The 21,423-nt window shown below is 35.6% G+C and overlaps 2 protein-coding genes across 2 annotated transcripts in view; one reads left to right on the forward strand and one right to left on the reverse strand.

Annotated features, from left to right (window-relative positions):
* Positions 1-6,463, forward strand: part of LOC131551937 (collagen alpha-3(VI) chain-like) — a 48,061-nt gene extending 41,598 nt beyond the window's left edge. The window contains exons 37-42 of the mRNA XM_058795194.1: positions 1,319-1,960; positions 2,137-2,227; positions 3,953-4,137; positions 4,346-4,516; positions 5,333-5,371; positions 5,711-6,463. Of these exons, the coding sequence (XP_058651177.1) occupies positions 1,319-1,960; positions 2,137-2,227; positions 3,953-4,137; positions 4,346-4,516; positions 5,333-5,371; positions 5,711-5,901 (1,319 nt within the window). The 3' untranslated portion in view covers positions 5,902-6,463. The remainder of the gene's footprint in view (positions 1-1,318; positions 1,961-2,136; positions 2,228-3,952; positions 4,138-4,345; positions 4,517-5,332; positions 5,372-5,710) is intronic.
* An 8,465-nt stretch (positions 6,464-14,928) lies between these two features.
* Positions 14,929-21,209, reverse strand: fndc5a (fibronectin type III domain containing 5a). Its single transcript, XM_058796221.1, has 6 exons — positions 20,893-21,209; positions 16,516-16,631; positions 16,160-16,358; positions 15,975-16,064; positions 15,662-15,837; positions 14,929-15,226 (listed from the first exon to the last, which is right to left on the reverse strand). Exons 1-5 carry the CDS (start codon positions 20,960-20,962, stop codon positions 15,698-15,700), a joined length of 615 nt encoding a protein of 204 aa, XP_058652204.1. The 5' UTR covers positions 20,963-21,209; the 3' UTR covers positions 14,929-15,226; positions 15,662-15,697.
* Positions 21,210-21,423: the final 214 nt, after the last annotated feature.

The raw sequence follows: 21,423 nt of genomic DNA on the forward strand, positions 1-21,423 counted from the left end.
TCTCTACACCTACCCTAACCCTACCCGATACTTTATGTTCAACTCTTTGATTATTTCCTTCATTTTTATTAAAAAATAAATGCTTTTCTGATGTGATGTGATTTGAAATTTAAAAAGGGAGAAAAAAAGTTCGCCAAAAGGCAGATTCGAACCCCGGTCGATCGTGTCGAAAGAAGTGTAATGCAAATTTTACCATCTGCACCACTGAATCTGACACCTAGTAACCGTCTTTTGCATATTTGACTATCCCAATCATACATTTGTGGGTGGAGTTAATGTAAATAGCCTCTGCCAGCAACATAGCTATTTGCACTTAAATAGACACTCCGATTTTTTTTTTTATATTCCCAACAATTAAACAGTTGCCCACATGAAAAAACACTTCCCGCGCCCCTGGGTGTGACTGACTTTAGCCCACTTGTCCCACTAATTTGGGAGAGGTGAACTGTCCCCGCGGCCGCACCCCTCCCGTTCCACTTCTCACACAGCTTCTGTGCTCGGTACCTTCTCAACAAGCAGGGGCGCCAATTTGCCAATTCCCGCACAGTTATATGATAGATAATATGATAGATAATAGAAAACCGCTTAGCGTCAGAGATGATTTTTTTTCCAAGTGCTTGTGCCGCCCCCCACGTGTCATGAAAAAATGCCGCCCTGGGCGGCTGCCCCGTTCGCCCATGCCTAAAACCGCCACTGCTGTCGAATGTCGCTTGAATCTTGGTAATGTATTTTGCCCCGCCCCCAAACATATGATTCGACTATCAGTCGACTATCGGCAAGATTCGAAAATTCCGATTCGACTATGAAAATCCTTAGTCGGGGACACCCCTAATTGGTACGTATTTCATGTCACGCTAAAAAGTGCACCCAGGTACGTAAATGCCATGAGACCAGGTAGGTATAATGTGATTATCTAAGCAATGTCAGCAAGCCAGCTTCCCAATGAGAAGTCAGTCCCATAATGCATTGCAACAAGCTCATGACAAATCAGTCTATGATGGTGGATGAAGTTATAGAAAATTTGATTCTAAATTCCCCCAAAATACATTTATTTTATTCTTATTTTTTTGTACTTAGTTTTGTCATATTAGCAACCTCATCATGCCAACTTCCCAAAATGCATGTTTTGACCAATGTTTGTGTGCATTATTATTATTATTATTGTATTTTTATTAGTGTTGTCTCAGCGAAGTCCCAGTGAGTAGCTCTTTTTGTTTGACACACATCTCCATTTCTGTTAGGGTGCAGCCTAATGCGGGCAGGTTTTGGATCATGGGTGTCTTTAATTACAAGCCAAGCGTTTTTATTCTCTTCCCAGATCGTTGCAACCCAGACCCAGTGTGTGGTGTAATTCTGCGGCCTCCGCCCCTGCAGATGGATTTGGACCTGTCTGTGCTGCTGGATGGGTCTGATAACCTGAACACTCAACAGTATGTAAATGCGAAGGAGCTCCTGCTATCTCTGTTGGACAAGATCGGTGTGAGCAGCGAGCCGAGCAGAGCTGACGGGAAAACCAGAGTGTCCGTCTACCAGCAGAGCTCCATTTATGGCTCCTCTTACATCAACGAGGAGTTCAGCTTCACTCAATTTAAAGATCGCAGTATTATGAAGAGGCATATTACTAATACAGTGAAGAAAGTGGGCGGGACATCCCATCCTGAGCCTGCTTTGGAGTGGCTGATTACTAACGTTATCCTGAAAGCAGAAAGACCACGAAGCAAACGAATGGTCATGGCTGTTTTTGGTGAAGACTCTGAGCACAGCAAAGCTCATCTTGATTATTTATCTAGATTGTGTAAGTGCCAGAATGTCGTTATGTTTATCCTCATGGCGGGACAGAGATTCGACTGGACCCGGATGGAGCAGCTCACCAGCTCTCATCTGGAGCAGCACCTGGTATTCCTGGATAACAGAGATTACAGCACACGCTTCGCTCACGCTTTCCTGCATATGCTCCACAGTAAGAAATATTCATGATTGTGTTTGCATAAGGCCACTGCGATGGAGCTGCTTACTAAATTACATTATTTTATTTCAGTTAACATTTATTTTAAGTGATAAAAAATGTTTTTAATGGTTTTATTTTTATTTTAGTTCATGTGAATAACCTGGTGTATATCTGCTGTTGTTTTGCAGGAGGAATCTTACCCCAGTCATCAATACAGCCTCGTGACTGTCGTAGTTTTGTGTTGAGACCTGTTAAATCTGGACAGCAAACCACAGAGAGGTAATGAGATTTACCATCCACAATCGTTAGACACAAACTCACAAAGGTTAGCGCATGGGTTGTGTATTTTCTAAACCATTGGGTTGTAGCAGCAGAAGCATTTCCTTAGCTTGCTTTTGTGTGGTGTGACAGTCAGTTAAGCTCTGGGTTCAATAATATAAAGGTTTTAGGGTGGTCTAAAAAATTTACCTTGTTATCTTTGCACCATGCCAAAAATGTACACCGTGCTTGGCCCAATATGTAGCCACTTGTATCTGTACTTACTGTTGTTTCTTGCTAACCTGATTAATCAAAACATAAGAATTCTTGTTTATGCAGTAAACCTGGGCTTCATTAACCATGTTTTGTTTTTATTTGCACATTGAAATACAAACAGATGCTGAAATATTGAACACTGTAGTGATACCAAAAATGCAGTGAAATCAGATGTTAGCCTCACACGGTCACCACTAAATGTAGTGATTTTAGATTTAAGTGGCACCACCAATGTAATGGCTTTGGGCTTAAATATTAATATTTAATTGAAGTCATACTATTTTACGTGGCACCAGTCAAGCAATTCCACCTTGACAATAAAGAACAATCATGGAAGATTGTTGAATAAATAAGAATTACATTTAAATTAAAGGAAGTTGTAGGATTTGTTAGATATGGTTTACTTGTAGAGACTTTTTTACTGTATTATCAACACAAGGAAGACACAGGTGTAATAAAAGGGGTTTTATTAACAAAGGAATAGACAAGAGTAACTAATAACTACTAAATGGATACAATGAATGGATAAAGTGCAAAGATTGATCAATGCAAGTGACTGAGTTGGATGTTACTATGGACACTATCTTATGGAAAGATAAACTGAAGCACTTGGAAGTAATAAGGTAAACCTTATTTGTGACCCTGAAGCACAAAACCAGTCTTAAGTCGCACTGTTATATTTGTAGCAATAGCCAAAATTATCCTGTGTGGGTCGAAATGATCGATTTTTCTTTTATGCCACAAATTATGCCAAAACTCATTAGGATATTAAGTAAAGATCATGTTCTATGAAGATATTTTGTAAATTTACTACCGTAAAATATAAAAACTTAATTTTTGATTTGTAATATGCATTGCTAAGGACTTAATTTGGACAACTTTAAAGGCAATTTTTTCAATATTTAGATTTTTATTGCACACCTCAGATTCCAAATTTTCAAATAGTTGTATCTCGGTTGTATGAATCTCCCCTGCATTCATATATACAGTATATACCTTAATAGGTAATGTTGCATACCTTGTTGTATCACACACAGTACTCATAAAGTATATACAGTTCTGTAAATTGATATGAAGAAGGTTTAGTCGATTTTGTGTCCATTTTATGTGAATGTGAAGATGTGTTTTTCCTTTGTGGCTTTGGCCACATGGCAAAACTTGTTTCTCCTGTGAGGGGGATTTATGATCATTCACAGTTTGATAAGAGTGAGGGAGAACAAAGCGGTTCCTGAGCGGGGGTTACTGTAGGTTAATGTTAACCCCCGCTCCATAAGAGGTAGTGTTGTTTATCTTAAGGCAAAAGTCATTCCTTTGTTGTCCACAGAGCCTCATCACATCAAAATATAACTTTCCATACATTGTGTGGAAAGGAGTTTTGCCATCTTGACCGCTGTTCACTACAACACTTATTAGCTGTACAGGACACGTTCTGTGATTTTAATGAAACAAATCCTTCTAACTGTGTTTCAGAGATATTCTGCACACTGAAGCGCCCACCGAAGAGCTCACTGAAACAGAGGAGCCTCTGGAAGATTATGAAGATGTTTCTGATGAGCAAAACACAGAACCAATCACTGAAGCCAGTCAACCTGATGACACTGAACAATTTACAGGAGAGCACAAAGAGGATCAAACCGAGCCCCCGAAGACTAAAGGTGGTGAATCCAAATCTCACTGCCCAATTACATCCCTCATATAGCTGCTCTACCATTTTTTAAAGTTGAATATATCTCTGATGCAGTACTGTGGATGTATCCTCACTCATATTAAAAATGCACAAGCTGTTTTTACACCGTTTCTCTGACAGAGTTCAGTATTCAGTGCCGTAGGGAACTACTGGAATGTACTTTTTGTTTCCAACAGCACGATGCTTCCTTGAGAAAGATTCTGGCCGTGTGTGTGGATCGTATATGTCCAGATGGTACTACAGCCAGCAGACTAAGAAATGCATGCACTTCTGGTACAGTGGTTGTGGAGGAAATGAAAACCGATTCTTGACAGAGGACGAGTGCTTTAGGGAATGTGTGTCTACAGGTAAATTTACCAAACTTCGTTACAGCCTGATATTTAGACTGTTCCTAATCCATTTTTTATTGATGTAAATTCTGATTATTTACTTTTTATTTAACCCTTGTGTTGTGCTGAAAATCCTTTACCTAACTTGGTATTCCCAGTCAAAAATGAACAGCCTTTAACTTGTTTTCTTTGAATTAGCACTGGTCTTATAATAGACCCCATTGATCTCAGTTTATGCATCTCAGTTTTTGAGTGAAAAAATGCATTATTTGTGGATAATCTCAGATCAATGAGGCATACAATCAGTCAGTTTTAAAAAGAAACATAATCTGTGCAAATTGAAAGAAACTAACAATGATAGAAAGAGTAAATCCAATATTTGCTAATAATATAGCATAATGAGAGATTAACAAGCAATTTTTTGTAGACCGGCAATTTTTGGCCAGGAACACAGCAAGTGTAACAAGGTAGCGAAAAACAATTTAATAAAAGGTACTGTATTACAATTATCCACAGGGTTGTTATACCCTGTGTGAGTGAAGTCAGTAGGTTTTAGTGCAATGCGAGAACATTAACTAACCTTTTTGGGGAAAAGAAAAACCTCTCCAGGCCAAAATGACCAGAACATAAGATGAGGGTTAAGTTATTATTATTATTATTATTGTTTTTTTGTTCATACATTATGCATTATTTTTTCTCTTACATATAGGAATTTAGCCATTTAAAATGCACTAAATTCCTTAAATTTTTTTTAATGGATTTAAAGTATGGGTTGTTTTATGTAGGCCATTTACCCGTACAGAGTTTTAAGATTTGTTCAAATTTCTCTCACAGAGTCTGAAAATCTTCCAGAGGATGATTCCAGTTTCAAGGGTAAAAGATACATTTACTTGACGGATATGCCATAGACTTACCACCGTTTTCAAAGATAATTATATTTTCCATAACCTAAACCAAACCATAAAATATTTTTCAATTTTTTTTTTACAAAGAAGTAAACATATGATGAGCATCCCTTATTCACTTAAACCATCTTGCAAGTCAAGTGTAACATTATTGCTGAACTGCATGGTATGCATGGTAAAAGTATGCATGGTAAAATATGCAAGTATTAAAAGTGTGACTGTTTTTAAATTGCCTCAAACTGATCAGCCTGATCATCACTGTGTGTAACTTAAAACCTTTATTTCTTTATTTTCTTTCTGCTCATAGACATTTGCCAGCTCAAACTCGACGCAGGAACTTGCTCAAACTACTCAGTGAAATGGTACTACGACGTCAGCAGTGGCCAATGTGTCCAGTTCTGGTACGGAGGCTGTGACGGGAACAGCAACAGGTTCAACACTCAGGAGGACTGTGAGATTCGCTGTCTCAGGGCCAGAAAAGTATCTCCAAACATCTAAACTGTGATATCTAATTAATTTACACAGAATTCATAATCCATTTATGTACTTTTGGCAGTTTCTGCTTTTATGATCGTATTCTCATCACGATTGTCAAAGAGCAGACCTAGAAGCAGTTTTAGCTAAATGTATTTGTATATTTAGCTAAATGTAAATGTATATTTATTAGATTTGAGTTTAGGAAAGATTTGATTATAAGAGCAGAATTTGTTTAAAGGTGAAGTTTATAATGATGCATCATTAGCAGCACCAGAAAGAACTGCAAAAATAATGCTTCATTTTCAATAATTTCAACCATTGCTTGACTGAACGAGTAGGCCTACCTGAAACTCACGCCATTGGCTGAGACAATGTTTTTGACATCTTAAATGCACAGATTACAATTCTGTTTGGTGCCATTAGTAGTGCAGAAAAAAACATTCTTCACATTTAACATAAAATGTAATTTTAGATGTTTGTTTTACTCACCTTTATAAAACATAATTTTCACTAAATTCATTGAGTGAATTGTCCATGTTTTTTTTTTTTTTTAAATGCACACTGTCATCAGGACGACTGTTAAGTGGAATAAAAACACTTGTGAAAATAAGAATGTGTTGTAAATATTTCTATTTAAGAAGCCTCACTTTTTCTCTAATAAGTGTTTCTGGAAAGCACCTGGATATACAGTACAGTCAAATAAATAAATAAAAAAAAGCAGTCTATACCGTTATTTAGTGATTGAGAAAAAAAATAAAATACTGTGGGTTAGGTATCCTGGCAAAATTATGACACATTTGATTGTCTGATCTGATGTTGCATGTATTTTTTTTAGGGATAGGATGCATGCCAGAAGAGGGCGCTGTCTCATAAAGTGTGTTTTTTTTTTTTTTTCAATGTTCAAAATGCTTGATCTCTATTTCCAGTTTAAAGGAATAGTTCACCCAAAAAGTAAACATGTGCTTAAAATGTACCCACCCTCATTCCATTGAAGTCCATTGGGGAAATGTAGCACTAAATCACTTGTTTACCAGTGAATCCTCTGCAGTGAATTGGTGCTGTCAGAATGAGAGTCCAAACAGCTGATAAATCAACAAATTCATCAAGTCATTTTTAACGAGTCCTCTATCCATAATATTGCTTTAACCTTAAAAAAAAAAAAAAAAAAAACTCCAAATCAGGAGAGAAATGTGCAGTTTTGAAATTAAAAATGCCTTGATGGATTTGTTTCTTAAAACTAATTGATGGACTGGAATCGTGTGGATTTATTGTGATGTTTTTATCAGCTGTTTGGACTCTCATTCTGACGGCACACATTCACTGCAGAGGATCCATTGGTAAGCAAGGGATGCAATGCTAAATTTCTCCAAATCTGTTCCCATGAAGAAACAAACTCATCTACATCTGATGGCCTGAGGGTGAGTTAATTTTCCACAGATTTTCAGCTTTGAGTGAACTATTCCTTCAATATGCAGAGACGGTTATAAGCAAAACATTTAAAGGTTGATTAACCCATTAGTGTGAGTTTAGGATGGGAATATTGATTTAATTAACTGTCATCAGCTTTATGAAGTGTGGCAGTAACAACACAAAAAGATTTTTCAATTCCATTCATCAGATTTAATGACAGTCAATGCGTTCAGGATAGTGTGGTAAAAGCACACAATAAAATTGAGAACATAGTTACAGTGACTTCAGTTCTGCAATTCCTATATTGTTATCGACCACTGTTGACGGTCCCGCCGGTTTAAGTGCAATCCTGGAGGCCGGTCAGAATCCCCATTGGTTATTATTGCTGATGTGAAGCATGTTCAGCCCTTGTTTAGAGAGGAGGATAGTCTTCCTCAGAGATGATATTGAGAAAGCACAGGGGAATGTCCTTTAGAGAAACATGATATTAGCACTCAAGAAAAGTTCTCTGATCGGCAGTCCAGAGAATACTGAAACTGTCCTCTATCATTCATCTTGTCTTACAGACAACCACAAAATTCTCTCACACCATTTAAAATAATTGAAACCAGGCTTGCCGTCATAATGAGAACATGTCGAACTAACAGAAGCACTATTAGAATGATTAAATTACTCAGTTCTACTACAATTCCTTTTGTTAAAGAATAAACACTATATACTAAATAATGAAATATACACAACCACTCTTAAGTATAATAGCATTGTAGTATCTGATAGTGTTGGGGAGTTAGAAATGCTTTTTGTCATTTAATCTTCTTTTTTTTTTCAGGCCCGAATTTCATATTTATGTTCTTGAATTGCATATAATTGCCATCTATTTGGATTACACCATTTTAACATAAACAAACTTAAAAACTTAATGTGATGCATATTTGTCAGTCATACATAAATGAAACGAGTACAATTTCTGCACTCAAAAAACTTTTATTATTAACTATTTGCATATTTTTTTATTAAAATCCTCATTTTCTAAACATATTTATTCAAACTGCTTAGAATTAGCATAAATTAGTTCATTGTGAAAATATAATTAGTAAAAAAATATGAACATCATTAAAATATTTCTACAGTAGTTGCAAAATGCATGACTTAAAGTGCCCCTATTGTGGTTTTTTGAAAATGACCTTTCATGCAGTGTGTAACACAGCTCTAAGTGAATGAAAACATCCTGCAAAGTTTTAAATTTGAAAGTGCACCGTGAATAAAGTTATTGACTCTCAAAAGAAAGAGTTGACTCTGAATCATTGAAACGAGTCGTTTTTAAAACGAATCACAAGCTCTTTCATGTTGATGTCAACATGAAACATTAGCATATTGCCCGCCCACTTGTTGGCGCAGACCTGGGAAAACTTGATTTTAATGTTGGTCTGAATGAAAATGCAAATTCATTCTTTGCCACTAGGTGCTGCTTTTGGAGCGTTAAAAGCTCACAAACACTGCTTTAAATGAAATCGACTAATCACCGCAGACTAGCGTCACGCAAAGGAGGGGTTTGGAAAAATGAATCGTTGAGCGAATCGTTTGGGAGTCGTTGAGCAAATAAGGTAAAAATAAATGCATATTATAAGACAATGAAAGTGTTTTTAGACCTTTCATGCATGTCAACCTGTTGTTGGGGACTCCCAAAACCAAAATATGAACCTTTCATAACCCATAATAGGGGCACTTTAAACAAATTTATTTCAACAAATTTATGTATCATCAATTCATTTATTGATGATACATAATCATAATGTATTTAAAATGCAGTCAGTTTATTAGTACTATTACAGAAAACTGACCTGTTTTTATGTATGACTGACAATGTATATGCAAGTTTATTAGTTTGTTGATGTTAAAACTATGTAATCAAAATGGACAGAAATTTTCTATGCAATTCAAAAGCACGAATCTTACATTTAAACCTAAATATTTTTGGAGTGTAGCTCAGTTTTAACAGCTTATCCAAAAACAAGGTACTTTATTTAGTAGTAGCAAGGCAGTATGAAAAACCCATTATGTCACATTATCATCCAGTACAGTAATAATCAAACATGCTCCCCTAACATTACAGCGTCTGATTTATTTTAGTAAATCGGTTAAGATTAGAAAAAAATTGACTGGTTTGAGCTCCTGTATGGCATTTTAAGTCCTTTTTTTAAATAGTGAAATATTTTGTTAAATGTTGCCGTTCATGTTTTCAGCTTGGTTATACAAATTAGTGTATTCTGGTTTGTTGACATACAAATCAACAAGTTAAATAGTGTAACTATCTTTTTCTAAATTCCTATCTTTTAAATAAATTAGAGTGGCTTACAGTTTTAAACGATCTCCCACAGCACTGCTGGTTTATTATACCAGTGTTTTTTTTTTTTTGTCAAGTATCTCTGTAGGTGTAAACAACAACAACAACACAACCAGAAATATAAATAAAAGTCTTCTCTCTATGCTGGAATGAGAGCTGTCAGTAAAATCATTCCACAACATTCTTTCATCTCTCTATCAAATCATTTAAACCAGTCTAAAATAAGCCACCTATTCTCTGGATGAATGCTTTTCTCCTTGAGAGGGAACAAGCCATTTGAATGAAAAGGGAACACTTGATGAAGTCTTGGAAGATCCTGGTGATGTCAGATATTCATATTCAGGTTTATTAGTCAATTTTCTAACTGCTGCAAAATCCCATATTATACAGTGGGGTCCAAAAGTTTGAGACCACTTTGTTTATATATATATATATATATATATATATATATATATATATATATATATATATCCATATATTTTTTAAATTTGTTTGTTTTCAATATCGTGTTCCAAAAAGCAGTTTTATTTTACTTACACAGTTGGAGTCAAAAGTGAAAACTTTTCATCAGGGTAAATTTAACTTATTTTGTCTTCTGGGAAACATGTAAGTATCTTCTGTAGCTTCTGAAGGGCAGTACTAAATAAAACATTATCATATTTAGGCAAAATAATAAAAAATGTGCACATCTTCATTCTGTTCTAAAGTTTTCACAACAACACAGTATTAAGAATCAAGTGTATGTAAACTTTTGAACAGGGTCATTTTTATAAATTAAACTTTTTTCTCTTGTGGACTATATGTAAACATATTTTGTGTGAAATATTTTATTCAGGTCAATACTAAATAAACAATAACATGCATTTTGTATGATCCCTCTTATTTTGGTAAAATAACATTTTGCAGATTCTGCAAGGTGTGTGTACACTTTTGACTTTATATACTGTATATACTATTGTAGTATTTATTTATATTTTGAATTAGATTTATTTTTAAGTTTTTAGCTTTCATTTTAATGTCAGTTTACTTTTTAGATATTTAAGTGCTTGTTGTCATATTTATAATAAAAAAAAAAAAAACTCTATATACATAGCTTTACTTATCTTTTTAGGATCTACACTTATTTCAGGTTTGTGTTTTTGTTTTTTGTATTTTAAATTTAAGTTTTTTTAATTCAGCTTTATTTCATTAACCGACAATTGTTTTAACAGTTTAGTTTTAGTTAACAATAGCAACACTGATCTTGAGCTTCAATGGAACTAATCTGACCATGTGTACTTAACAATCACATGAATAATTTCACAAATTTGTGTAGAATTTTAAATATTTCTCATTTACTTTAATAGCCTTTGTTTATTTTAAATTTTTCAAAATCCTTAAACCTTATGTACTTAACTGTTATTTTAAATCCCAGGTTTTGAATGTGGTTTCAGACGTTTGAACTCCAACCCAGCTAACAAGGAACATTCTCAGAACACTGAGAGAACCTTGCCAGAACATTAGCCAAATGTTTATCCAGTCACTTTAGTAGAACATTCATTCAGGGTTATGTGGTCTTTAATATTGTTGTAAAAATAGTTTTAGTGGAACATTCATCTAACATTTTTTTTTTTTTGAATGTTACTATACTTGTTCCAGAATGTTCAGAGAACATTCAAAGTAACGTTCCCATGTTTGCAAAATTCTAAAATGGAATGTTCCGTTAATGCTTGCATAACCCCCCCCCCCCAAAAAAATTGATGTTTTTAATGTTCATACGTAATGTTTTTGTAGAATAGGAATGTTAGCAAAATTGACAGCTAGAAATGTATGTCCTGCATTTAGTGGCTTACTACAGATTTATTATATAAGCCTTCACCACCATTGAGAGAAATGTGGATCATGCCGTTTGCAAAAGGGTAAAAGAGAAAACCAGATAAAGGAGCAGAGCTCAAGAGTTTTCAAATTTAAAAGCGAGGATTTTAAATGGGTGCAGATCTCCTTGCCGACACCAGTTGTTTGTAAAGTGATAAAGAGAAGTGAGAAGGGTCTTTTCCCCCCTGCATTTCTTTCTTTCTCCTGTCGTGAACAGCCACAGATTTGGACTTATCTCCAGACTGCTGGAGCCAGAGAGGGTCTGCATGAAACTTCACCTTTCTGGCCTCTCTTTCAGATGCTCGCTATGGATTATTCCAGCTGTTTTCAGGAAACTTCCAATATTCCTGTTTTGAGGATGAGCACATACGGCCTTTCTGTATCCGTGTGGTAAAAGTGGAATCCATCGAGACAGAAACCATCCTGTCACACTTTGATAATGTTCACAGATGGCGTTCGGTTATTGTTGTTGTTCTTGGGGAACTGCGGAGAGTGGAAGCAGATGTCTAATGTTAGTGAGAGGATTGGAGGGCGGCCTGGAGCGATCAGCAGAGAACATGGTGTAATAAGTGGAGTAATGAAAAATAAAGGATGCGAAGGCTGTTTCAGAAGGTAGGCAACATTATTAAACCAGCTTCTATGATAACTGTTTTGAGCAGCATCACATGTATCGTTCTCAGAGAATACAATCCCGTAATGTATAGTAAAGCCCCGACAGTTGTTAATTAAAAAAAGTATAATTAATTAATAAATCTAACAGTGTTAAAAACAAAACAAAAATACAAAATGTACATACAAAATATACAGTAGTTCAGTGTATTATTATATTATATTATACTAGTATTTACCCAATATTACCCTCTTCTTACCTTAATATTACCTGCAATTTAGCCACTTTTATGTTTATTAAAATATAGTTGCATTAGGGTTGTTGTAGTTAATGTTAGTGAATTAATGAAAATTATTCATTTGTGAATTAGTGAAAAAAATCATGTTAACTTGTGCAGTTAACTAATATTATTAAATTATTTTATATTTTAGTTAAAGTGTATTTAGTTAGGGGATGACGTGACCCTTCGGCGGCAATGCACGCATAGTCCTTCGCTCTGCTCACTTTGTCAGAAATTGTATACTGTATATCCTGTCAGTAAAATTTTAGCTCACATTTAGCTCACTATGAGTACCCCAGCAGTCAAGGACAGCCGGAAAAGAGAGAGTGAACAATCGCCAATAAAGAAAAAATTCAAAGATTCAAGAGTCTCATTTAAAACAATGCGATGTGGCACGTTTTCAAAACAAGTATTACAAGCTGGCAGCCTTCTCTTGTGCTCCTAGTAAAACTAAGGGGTGCTTATCTTAGTCGATAGGAAGTTACATTTAACTATTGAACATACCGGGAATGATGATGAAGGTAGATTTGTTTTTATACACTGTAAAATACATAATGACAGGTTAGCACTGGTCTCCATTTACTGCCCGAATGAGGCAGACAGTGCATTTTTCACAAATATTTCCAATATATTACTTGAGCAGATTGATTGTCCTTTAGTGATGGGTGGTGATTTTAATGCTGTTTTTAATCCTGCACTGGATAAATCTCACCCTGATACTACAGCTAACCCATCCTCTAAGTTATTGAATACATTTATCACTGAACTTAATGTAATCGATCTTTGGAGAATCCAGAATACTACATCTAAGGACTTCTTTTTTTTTTTCTAAAAAGGGTGGAACGTCTGATGGGAGGACCTTTCAAATTTTGTAACAACACACCCTTATGGCACAACTTTAATTTTTTATGTTGAAATCGGTCATTTGTCCAGCCCTCTTGGTCTACATTGGGCATAAACACATGTGGTGACTTATATGATAACCAGGAACTCTGCTCACTTCAAGAACTAAGAACTAAGTTTTGTTTACCAGCATCATCATATTTTGTCTTTTTTCAGTTACGTTCTGCTCTCAAGGCCTATGGAGTTCCCTGGGCATCCCCTATTTCCTCTCATCCTATATGGGATTGGATCACACCACCCTCTGGTTGGCCATCTGTTTCTTTAATATATAGTAAACTTAATGATCACACTGCAAAGTATTTTTCTATTAAATCTATCTGGAATCGTGAATTAACAGATTTTGGAGAGGGTGTGGTCTAATCTTTTAACTTCTAAAAACTTGGCTCATCGTCTTATTCATTTCAAAGTCATCCATAGAGCATTCATAACTCCTTACAAGAGGTTTAAAATGAAACTGCAATCACCCTATAACTGTCATATCTGTAACATTGTATCAGCAGGTACTTTTCTCCACATGTTTTGGGAATGTCCAATTGTTGTCAATCTATGGACTCATGTGAATTCTGTTTTGTCCTTTTTACTATAAATTATTGATGGTGTGTCTGTGTCACGAATCCGGTCTATGAACTTCCGTTCACTCACCACCAGAGGTCACTCACTCACCACATTGACTTTTGCAGTACACTAACTGTTGCACGTCACCCCGGACTGCAATTCCCATCATCCATTGCATTGATGACACATAGCTGATTGCACTGATCACACAGCTGATTCCCATCACATGCCTTACTTAAGCCATGGACTTCCTCAGTCAGATCGCTGAGTATTGTTTAGTGTTTATCAGTAGCTGATAGCTACTTTATGGAGCCTGCTCTAGTTTTCATAGTCTAGTCATATGCGTCCCAATGTGCCTACTTATACTATGCCCTTAAAGTATGTACTCTTTTGGTGAAGAAAAAGTACACACTTTTGAGTAGGCAAGAGTAGGCAAGCTTTGGGACATACTATCACGTCACACAACTGCGTCTTAAATGGACCGCTCTGTCGCATCTGTTACACGCACCCGTCACTGTAAACTGGCCTGTCAATCATCTTGTCACTGTTAACATCCTCCACATTTCATTTCATACGGTATTGGAGAGAAAAAAGTAGCTGCCAGTCTGTTCTCTTTCATGGCGAGAACTCTCTGAAAGAACTCTGTATTTTCTGCATAATGATGCATTTAAAAGTTAACGACCAAATAGATGTTTACAAAGTTCACATGGCTGTTGCAGATGAAATATAACACGGATAACCTTAAATAAATGTTTTTTACCAGGCTAAATGTTGATTATTAGTAACTCAAACCCCTTTTTGTAAAACCCTCTACCATTAGGTAGACCGCGCACATCTGCCACGTTTGTACTTTTTCTAACGTGTTTATACGTATTTGTAGTTCTGGACCGAATACTTCGCCAAAACGCAATGGATTGTGGGCAATTTTAGCCATTAGAGTGTGCACGGATCCACACTTCAAAAATCGACCTGAAATACTCTTTTCAACATACTATGCTTTGGGACACACTTATTGTAATTTCACATACTATTTAGAATGGATAGTATGAACATTGGGACGCAGGGATAGTCTTGCCTTGCCTGTTTTCCTGGTTCCTGATTCTTGCCACGTATCTTGGATTAACCCTTTGCTTGCTGTTTCGGACTGTGTTTGCTCCTCACCTGGATTTATGCTCACGTTTACAGATTGCCCCTTTTGTCAAGCCCTCTGGATTACGTTTGCTGTCGTCTGACTCAAGCCCGTTTAGGACTGCTCTTTTGTCTTGCCTGTGCCATACCTGTTTGCTGATGTTTGACCCTGCCTGTGTTTGACTATGTTTCTAAATAAAAGCTTGCACATGGATCTGTACGCCTCACGTCTCGTCGGCTCCGTTACAGTCTGTTTTCCCCCCTCCCTGTTGTTTGTTTGAGTGGATGTTGTTTTGTTGATTTGGAAAAAATAAAAATAAAAAGTTCATCACAAAACGTGTACAAAAAGTGTATTTAGTTTATGTATTAAAATAACTAAAGCTAAAACTGAGTAAAAACAATATAGACATTTTGAAAAAAAGAAAAGAAAAACAACAACAACATAATTACTACAACTTAAAATTTTAAATGAAAAAGTAAAATATAAAAAATAAATAAAAATAATTAAAAATATTAAACGTACTTTAATGAAAGTTGAAATCAAATGTGAAATGCATAATTGGAGGTAAATATTTATAGTCCAAGAAAATCAAGACTTTATTTATGTTTTACTAACGTGATGTTTATACTGTCTTATGAAACATGAACTGAAATGTCAGTGGAGTTTGGTCTGAGTTACAATTCGGGACGATTGTACCTGCCTAGTGTGGTCTGGCCTTTCGCTGGGCAGCGGTTATACCTTACTGCGCAGCAGCCCGCCTGATGGATGCTCAGGGGTGCTGCACTCGGACGAGTTCTTGGCTTTGTCCTTGTTATTGTTGGGCTCGTTGTCTTTGATGATGTCGTACTGACGGCAGAAGAGCGCGATCACTCCTGAAAGAGACAAAAATGACATGAACACTGTAGATGTGCAATATGCTGTTCAATTAACCATCCAATAAGTGATATTTGCAGTTAATCTGAACGTTCTGAATGTGGACAGCAGCCTGTTTTGTGCTCCTCACTCTCACCTGCCCACATGATCAGAACCACCACGATGATGATGATCTCTCCTGCTCGGAGCTGAGCGTTCTGACCCACTTCTTCCATGGTCACTTCGTCTGTGAAAAATACAATCATGCTATTAGTGACGTGTCAAACATTGAATATTAATTATTTAATTCATGCTGAAAAAATTAAGAAGATTCTGCCGTACCTTTGCTCTTAGATGCCTGTGTTTCAGCTTCTTTGGGGGTTTTGAACTGCAGCGGTTCACTGAGGGGACTTGGCCCGCTTATACTGATAGACTGAACATGCACTATATAGTCCGTATCTGCCTCCAGATCCCACAATGCACAGCTCCGCGTGGTAGTGTTCACTTCCTGGATAAAGCGCAGCATGCGAACGTCTTTTTTCTGTTATGGATAGATAAAACAATATTTAACCAAAAGACTTCTCTTCACTTTTCTCTTAAACCAGATGATTTCAAATGAACATACAAATATATGCATGCTGTGAGAGTTCTGAGTATGTGACCTTTCTCTCCCTCCTGTCTCTCTATGTTCCGGTTACCTGTTGTGTGATGGCAAATCCAATGACTGGCTCCCCGTCTGGGATGTCCCATGTCACCACAGCAGAGCTGCCCTTCAGATCTCTAATGGACACATTAACTGGAGCAGCCAAACTGTCTGGGAAAGACAGAGGAATCCAGTCGGTTCATGCAGATAATCTCTTTCTTTTTTAGTTGGGGATTAGGGACTTGATAGTTAAAATAAGACTTTTACACTTTGTCCAAATGGTTTTCAGAAGAGAACATTTTTGTACTATTTCTATTCTTTCAATAAATTTGCTTCAGGTTGACCAGTAATTATAATGTGTAGGTGCATGTGTGTTCAAGTGTTCTCAGGTTTGCTGAACGAGTGCTGTTGTTTCTCGTCTCTACTGTTTAGGATTCACTTTTTCACACACATTATATGTAAACTCTGTTTCTAGATGTAAGAGGATGTGGTTATGAAGCCTTTAGAGGGATGACATGTGAGAAACTTGCCCACCAGCAGAGTTCGGTACAATTTATGGTGCCCCAGATAAAATTTTCATGCATATAAGCTCCTCCTTGCCTACATGTCATGTGATGAACAAACTGGTTGTAGTATTGCTACAGTGAGAGCAGAGAATCTTAGTATGTGAACATTTATTGCAATCATATTTTATGCGTGGGTCTCTGAAGTGATTGACATTCACACATTTATTCATCCTGAAGTGTTGGCAATAGTAAGCAAAAAAAAACAAAAAAACACAATTTTTAAAATCCTTTTATAAAATAATTGAGAACACTTGAAAATTTTGTAATTTTTAGACGTGGAAAATCATCCCTATTTAGTCCTCACTATACCGAGCGCAATAACTTCATACAGCATGATCAGTGTAGTCTGACTCTTATGAACGAGAGACTCACAAATCAGTCTCAAACAACAGAAAGTTGTTATTTTTAGTGTTTAGAAGTGTTACTTATGTTATTGTGTGCATTTAAGGCTCAAAAGACTCGTTCGAATTCCCTAAACGGTTGTGCGACTTTCTCTTGTACTATGATTCTCTTCAAACTATGAAAAATGGCCGGGCAAATGACAGTTTATGCTAATGCATGCTATAGCGCCCACTGCAGAATGCATTCATGCATTTGTCTTCTAGATTGTGCTCTGACACATGTAGATGACGCATAAAATCAGGCTTGCATAGCTGAAGCATCTGTAGAGTACTGTATGTTTCAGGCAAAATATCTCGCTTAGACATTTAGTATCCTCTGCTTGACGCCTGCGGTAAATAGATTTCTCTATAGGCTGTAGAAAGGCATTCAGGGAGCAATAACATTCACATGCTGTTGAATTATAAATGAAGCATCCCACATAGATGTAGAAGACGGGCAGAAATACTGTACATAAACATGTACACTTAACTCCATTCACACTGTTGTTCAAATATCTGTATTTAATTCATTACAAAACATTATTTTTAGCACTTCAATTTGATTATTTTTCTTTTGTTAAAATATAAAATAGCATGAATGATCAGCTATGCCACACACTGATGTTATACTGTATATATTTTAATTTTTTAAAGTATAAAGTTTTTTAATTTAATCTCAGACAAAATCAGTTGAGACTGAAAATAAAGAATGACTCAGTCAAGAAAAACAGTTCAAGATGATTGTACTAAAGACAAAACAAAATGAAGGAAGGCTTTGACTGAATGTTCCTCTGGAGATTTTGACTATAATCTCACCTTAACACAAAGCAATTAGCCTCATGAAGCAGTTCCATGAATTTATCACAGGTAAGGGATGTTCATGACACAAAACAATACTGTTCATTAGCTGTAGACTATTTACAGTTGGCAGGCAATGGAAAAATATACTGTAATGGGACCCAAGAATTCTTTGCTCTTTATGAGAAAAGACAATGTTTTAGTTTCAGTGTTATTTTAGTGATATTTATCTACCATTATAGTTTTAATTAGATTTCAGTTTTTATATTTTTAGTGATCATTTTAATTTCAGTTTAATTTTTAGTTATTTTCTCTCTCTTTTTTACTTTTACTATTTAAGTTCAGTTTATTTTTATTTCACTTTTGGTTTTAGTAAACCTATAGTTATTCAGTTAGATTTGTAAGTTTTAAAAGTTTTTTTGTTTTTGTTTTTATCTAAAATGTATATTTTATTTCAATTACTGAAAGCAATTTTTTTAACAATAGCAACACTGATCTCGGGCTTCAATGGAAGCAAGATCTGTACACAGGAGTCACAAAAATATTACTATTTAAATTTATTTTTCATTTATTGATTTATTTATTTTTTAGTTGTAGATTTAGTTTTAATATTTATTTCCAGTTTGTAATTTTACTGCTTTAAATTTATTTCAGTTAGCTACCAAGTAAACATATCTAATTTTGTTTAGTTTGTTTTTCATTTAATATGTATATTTTAATTTATTTCAGCTTTATTTCAATTAACCAAAATATTTTGGTAACACTTCATCTTAGGGTCTCTTAACTAGTTGCTTATTAGCATGCATATTACTAGACTATTAGCCAGTTATTAGTAGTAATTAAGCACATATTAATGCTTTATTCTACATGACCTTATTCTACATCCCCAATCCTACCCAATACCTAAACTTAACAACTTACAAACTATTAATAAGCAGCAAATTAGGAATTTATTGAGGGAAAAGTCGTAGTTAACAGTGAATAAGTGTTACCAATAATGTAAAACGTTTTTGTTTTAGTTTTAGTCAACAACAATAACTCAATAATAACTAGTGTGTGTTTGTAAAGATAAAAAGGGAGATATAGTATTTGCTTCATAACAAAATACACAAATGAAAAGCTCCATACTGTAGGTTTGTGTCGGTTGCTATGGAAACAAAGAGGAAGTGAATGGGAATGTGTTTGAAATGAAAGTGTCCACATTTATGACAGATTTACACTGAGTAAACAAAACACCATATAAAGATAAAGTATGTAAGTAATGACTCTCTTTCAGTCTGTATATCTCACCCAAAGCTGTCATATGACTTCAGAATAGATTGCACAAGCCATATGGACTAGAGCTTTAGTGGTTTTTGTTCCCTTTTATGGAGCTTGAAAGCCATTAACTCTTTATTGTACAGAAAAGATTCACACACAAATTCTCCTTTTGTGTTACAAGAAATAAAAAATATATATAAAATAAATATATATATATATATATATATATATAATAAAAAATGATGGCATGAATAAATAATGACATAACTTGCATTTTTGGGTGAACTATTCCTTGAAGCTGTTCTTCACATCATATTATTTTTACTATGCTGACCTGATTTGTTCAGCCACGTGCTTTGGGGTTTATTTTTGCATATTTCTCTCTCCAACTCACTCTTCATCTTCTGTGCCAGAGTTTCATTTCAGTGTTTAATGCTCGTCCCTAAAGTAAAATCATGCACATTTTCTACTAAAAGCTCAACCTTTGAGTTTCTCTTGTCACTGGAGCCTCTAAAAGCATCAAGGATCTGACGGTTGCAGCTGCCAGAAGCCTGTTTACATCCTGATTCATGGCTTTTCCGTCTTTACTAGGGCTTGAATATGGTGCATTAAGATGTAAAATTTATAGCCCCATACATTAATGTGTCGGCTGCAGTTTGGATTTATTGTTTCGCAGGCATCGTCTGCATTAGAAGAAGCTTCTTTTTGATGTTGTGCTTAAATTAGGTGACAGGTTTATGCAGGACAAAATCACTAAAGAATCAGTTTTTGTCTTTCTGTAATTCCATTTTGATGAGATTTTTATGCCAAATTTTGTTTTATTTTATTTTTTATTTAATTTAAGAATTGATTTAATATTTAATTTAAATAAGTTTTAATTTAATTTATTATTATATTATATAGTTTATTTATTATTTATTTAATTTAATTATATGTTTTGATTTTCATTTTTGTGCTAAATAATCTGATTTAAACTATCAAAAAAATAGTAAAAATATGTATATCATAGCTAAATATTAAATATTACTAAACTCATAATTTCAAATATCTTACACACATGGTACAATGTCTGCTGTTTGCAGTCAATAATGTAATTGAATTCATGCGATCTAGTAGAGATTTATGATGCACTGCATTCCAGTGACTGTGTGTGTGTTATGATGCAACAGGTGTGTATAATTGCCATAATATTTCGGTTCAGCTGCTTTACTTCAAGCATGGTATCTGCTTTTGGCTCTAACCAAATAAATGTCATGCTTTATATTTTACCAGGCTCTCCACAAAGGTTCAGACATCACATCATTACACATGCCACATGTGACCACAACTATCTCGTAATGCCTCATCGGATGTCACAATTAAAAGGATGTTCAACAGTCCCCATAAATGCTCCATTAGCATCGATGTAATGCAATCTTGTAAACTTACCAACCAAGACCCACGACGCTCCGAAACAGCCCAATATGAGCAGCGGTGTGGGCATGAAAACTCTCCTCATCCTTTCCACGCAGGCTAGATGCGAATGCCCTCCGCTGATCTTACATTCACGTCGATGAATGTCACTGTGGGACCGAAGCGCTCGATTTCAGCACCGCGGACAGCGGCGGTTCAGCACCGCGGACAGCTCCACATCAGCCCCGCATCAGCCCCGCGCGACGCCTGCATTGTTCTGCACAGCGGAAGTTGAGATGGAGACACTGAAACGAAGCCTCTTTTGTTTTTACGGTTGTTCATACGGCTATCTTCACACCTGCTAGACTGAAGAAGCTAAAAAAAAAAAAAAAAAAACTGACTGAAGGAGTGTGCGGTGAGTCTGTGGCGTCTCTCTCTCTCTCTCTTTCTCTCTCTCTCTCTCATATGCACACTCGCCCTTTATCTTTATCATTTGGATGCCTCTGTCTCAATTTCGATTTAGTTTTTGGCAATCGTACTTTTTTTCAGTTTGATCTGGTGATATGT

Source organism: Onychostoma macrolepis, chromosome 13 (assembly GCF_012432095.1).
Source record: "Onychostoma macrolepis isolate SWU-2019 chromosome 13, ASM1243209v1, whole genome shotgun sequence".
Classification (NCBI taxonomy): Eukaryota; Metazoa; Chordata; class Actinopteri; order Cypriniformes; family Cyprinidae; genus Onychostoma; species Onychostoma macrolepis.

What these genes read in the sequence shown, in the direction of transcription:
- fndc5a (XM_058796221.1), bottom strand. Translation starts at nt 20,962, where the DNA reads ATGAGGAGAGTTTTCATGCCCACACCGCTGCTCATATTGGGCTGTTTC. An exon ending in AGCGTCGTGGGTCTTGGTTG is followed by an intron (nt 16,632 to 20,892) that starts GTAAGTTTACAA and finishes TGTCTTTCCCAG; the next exon opens with ACAGTTTGGCTGCTCCAGTT. An exon ending in GGTTCTGATCATGTGGGCAG is followed by an intron (nt 15,838 to 15,974) that starts GTGAGAGTGAGG and finishes TGTCTCTTTCAG; the next exon opens with GAGTGATCGCGCTCTTCTGC.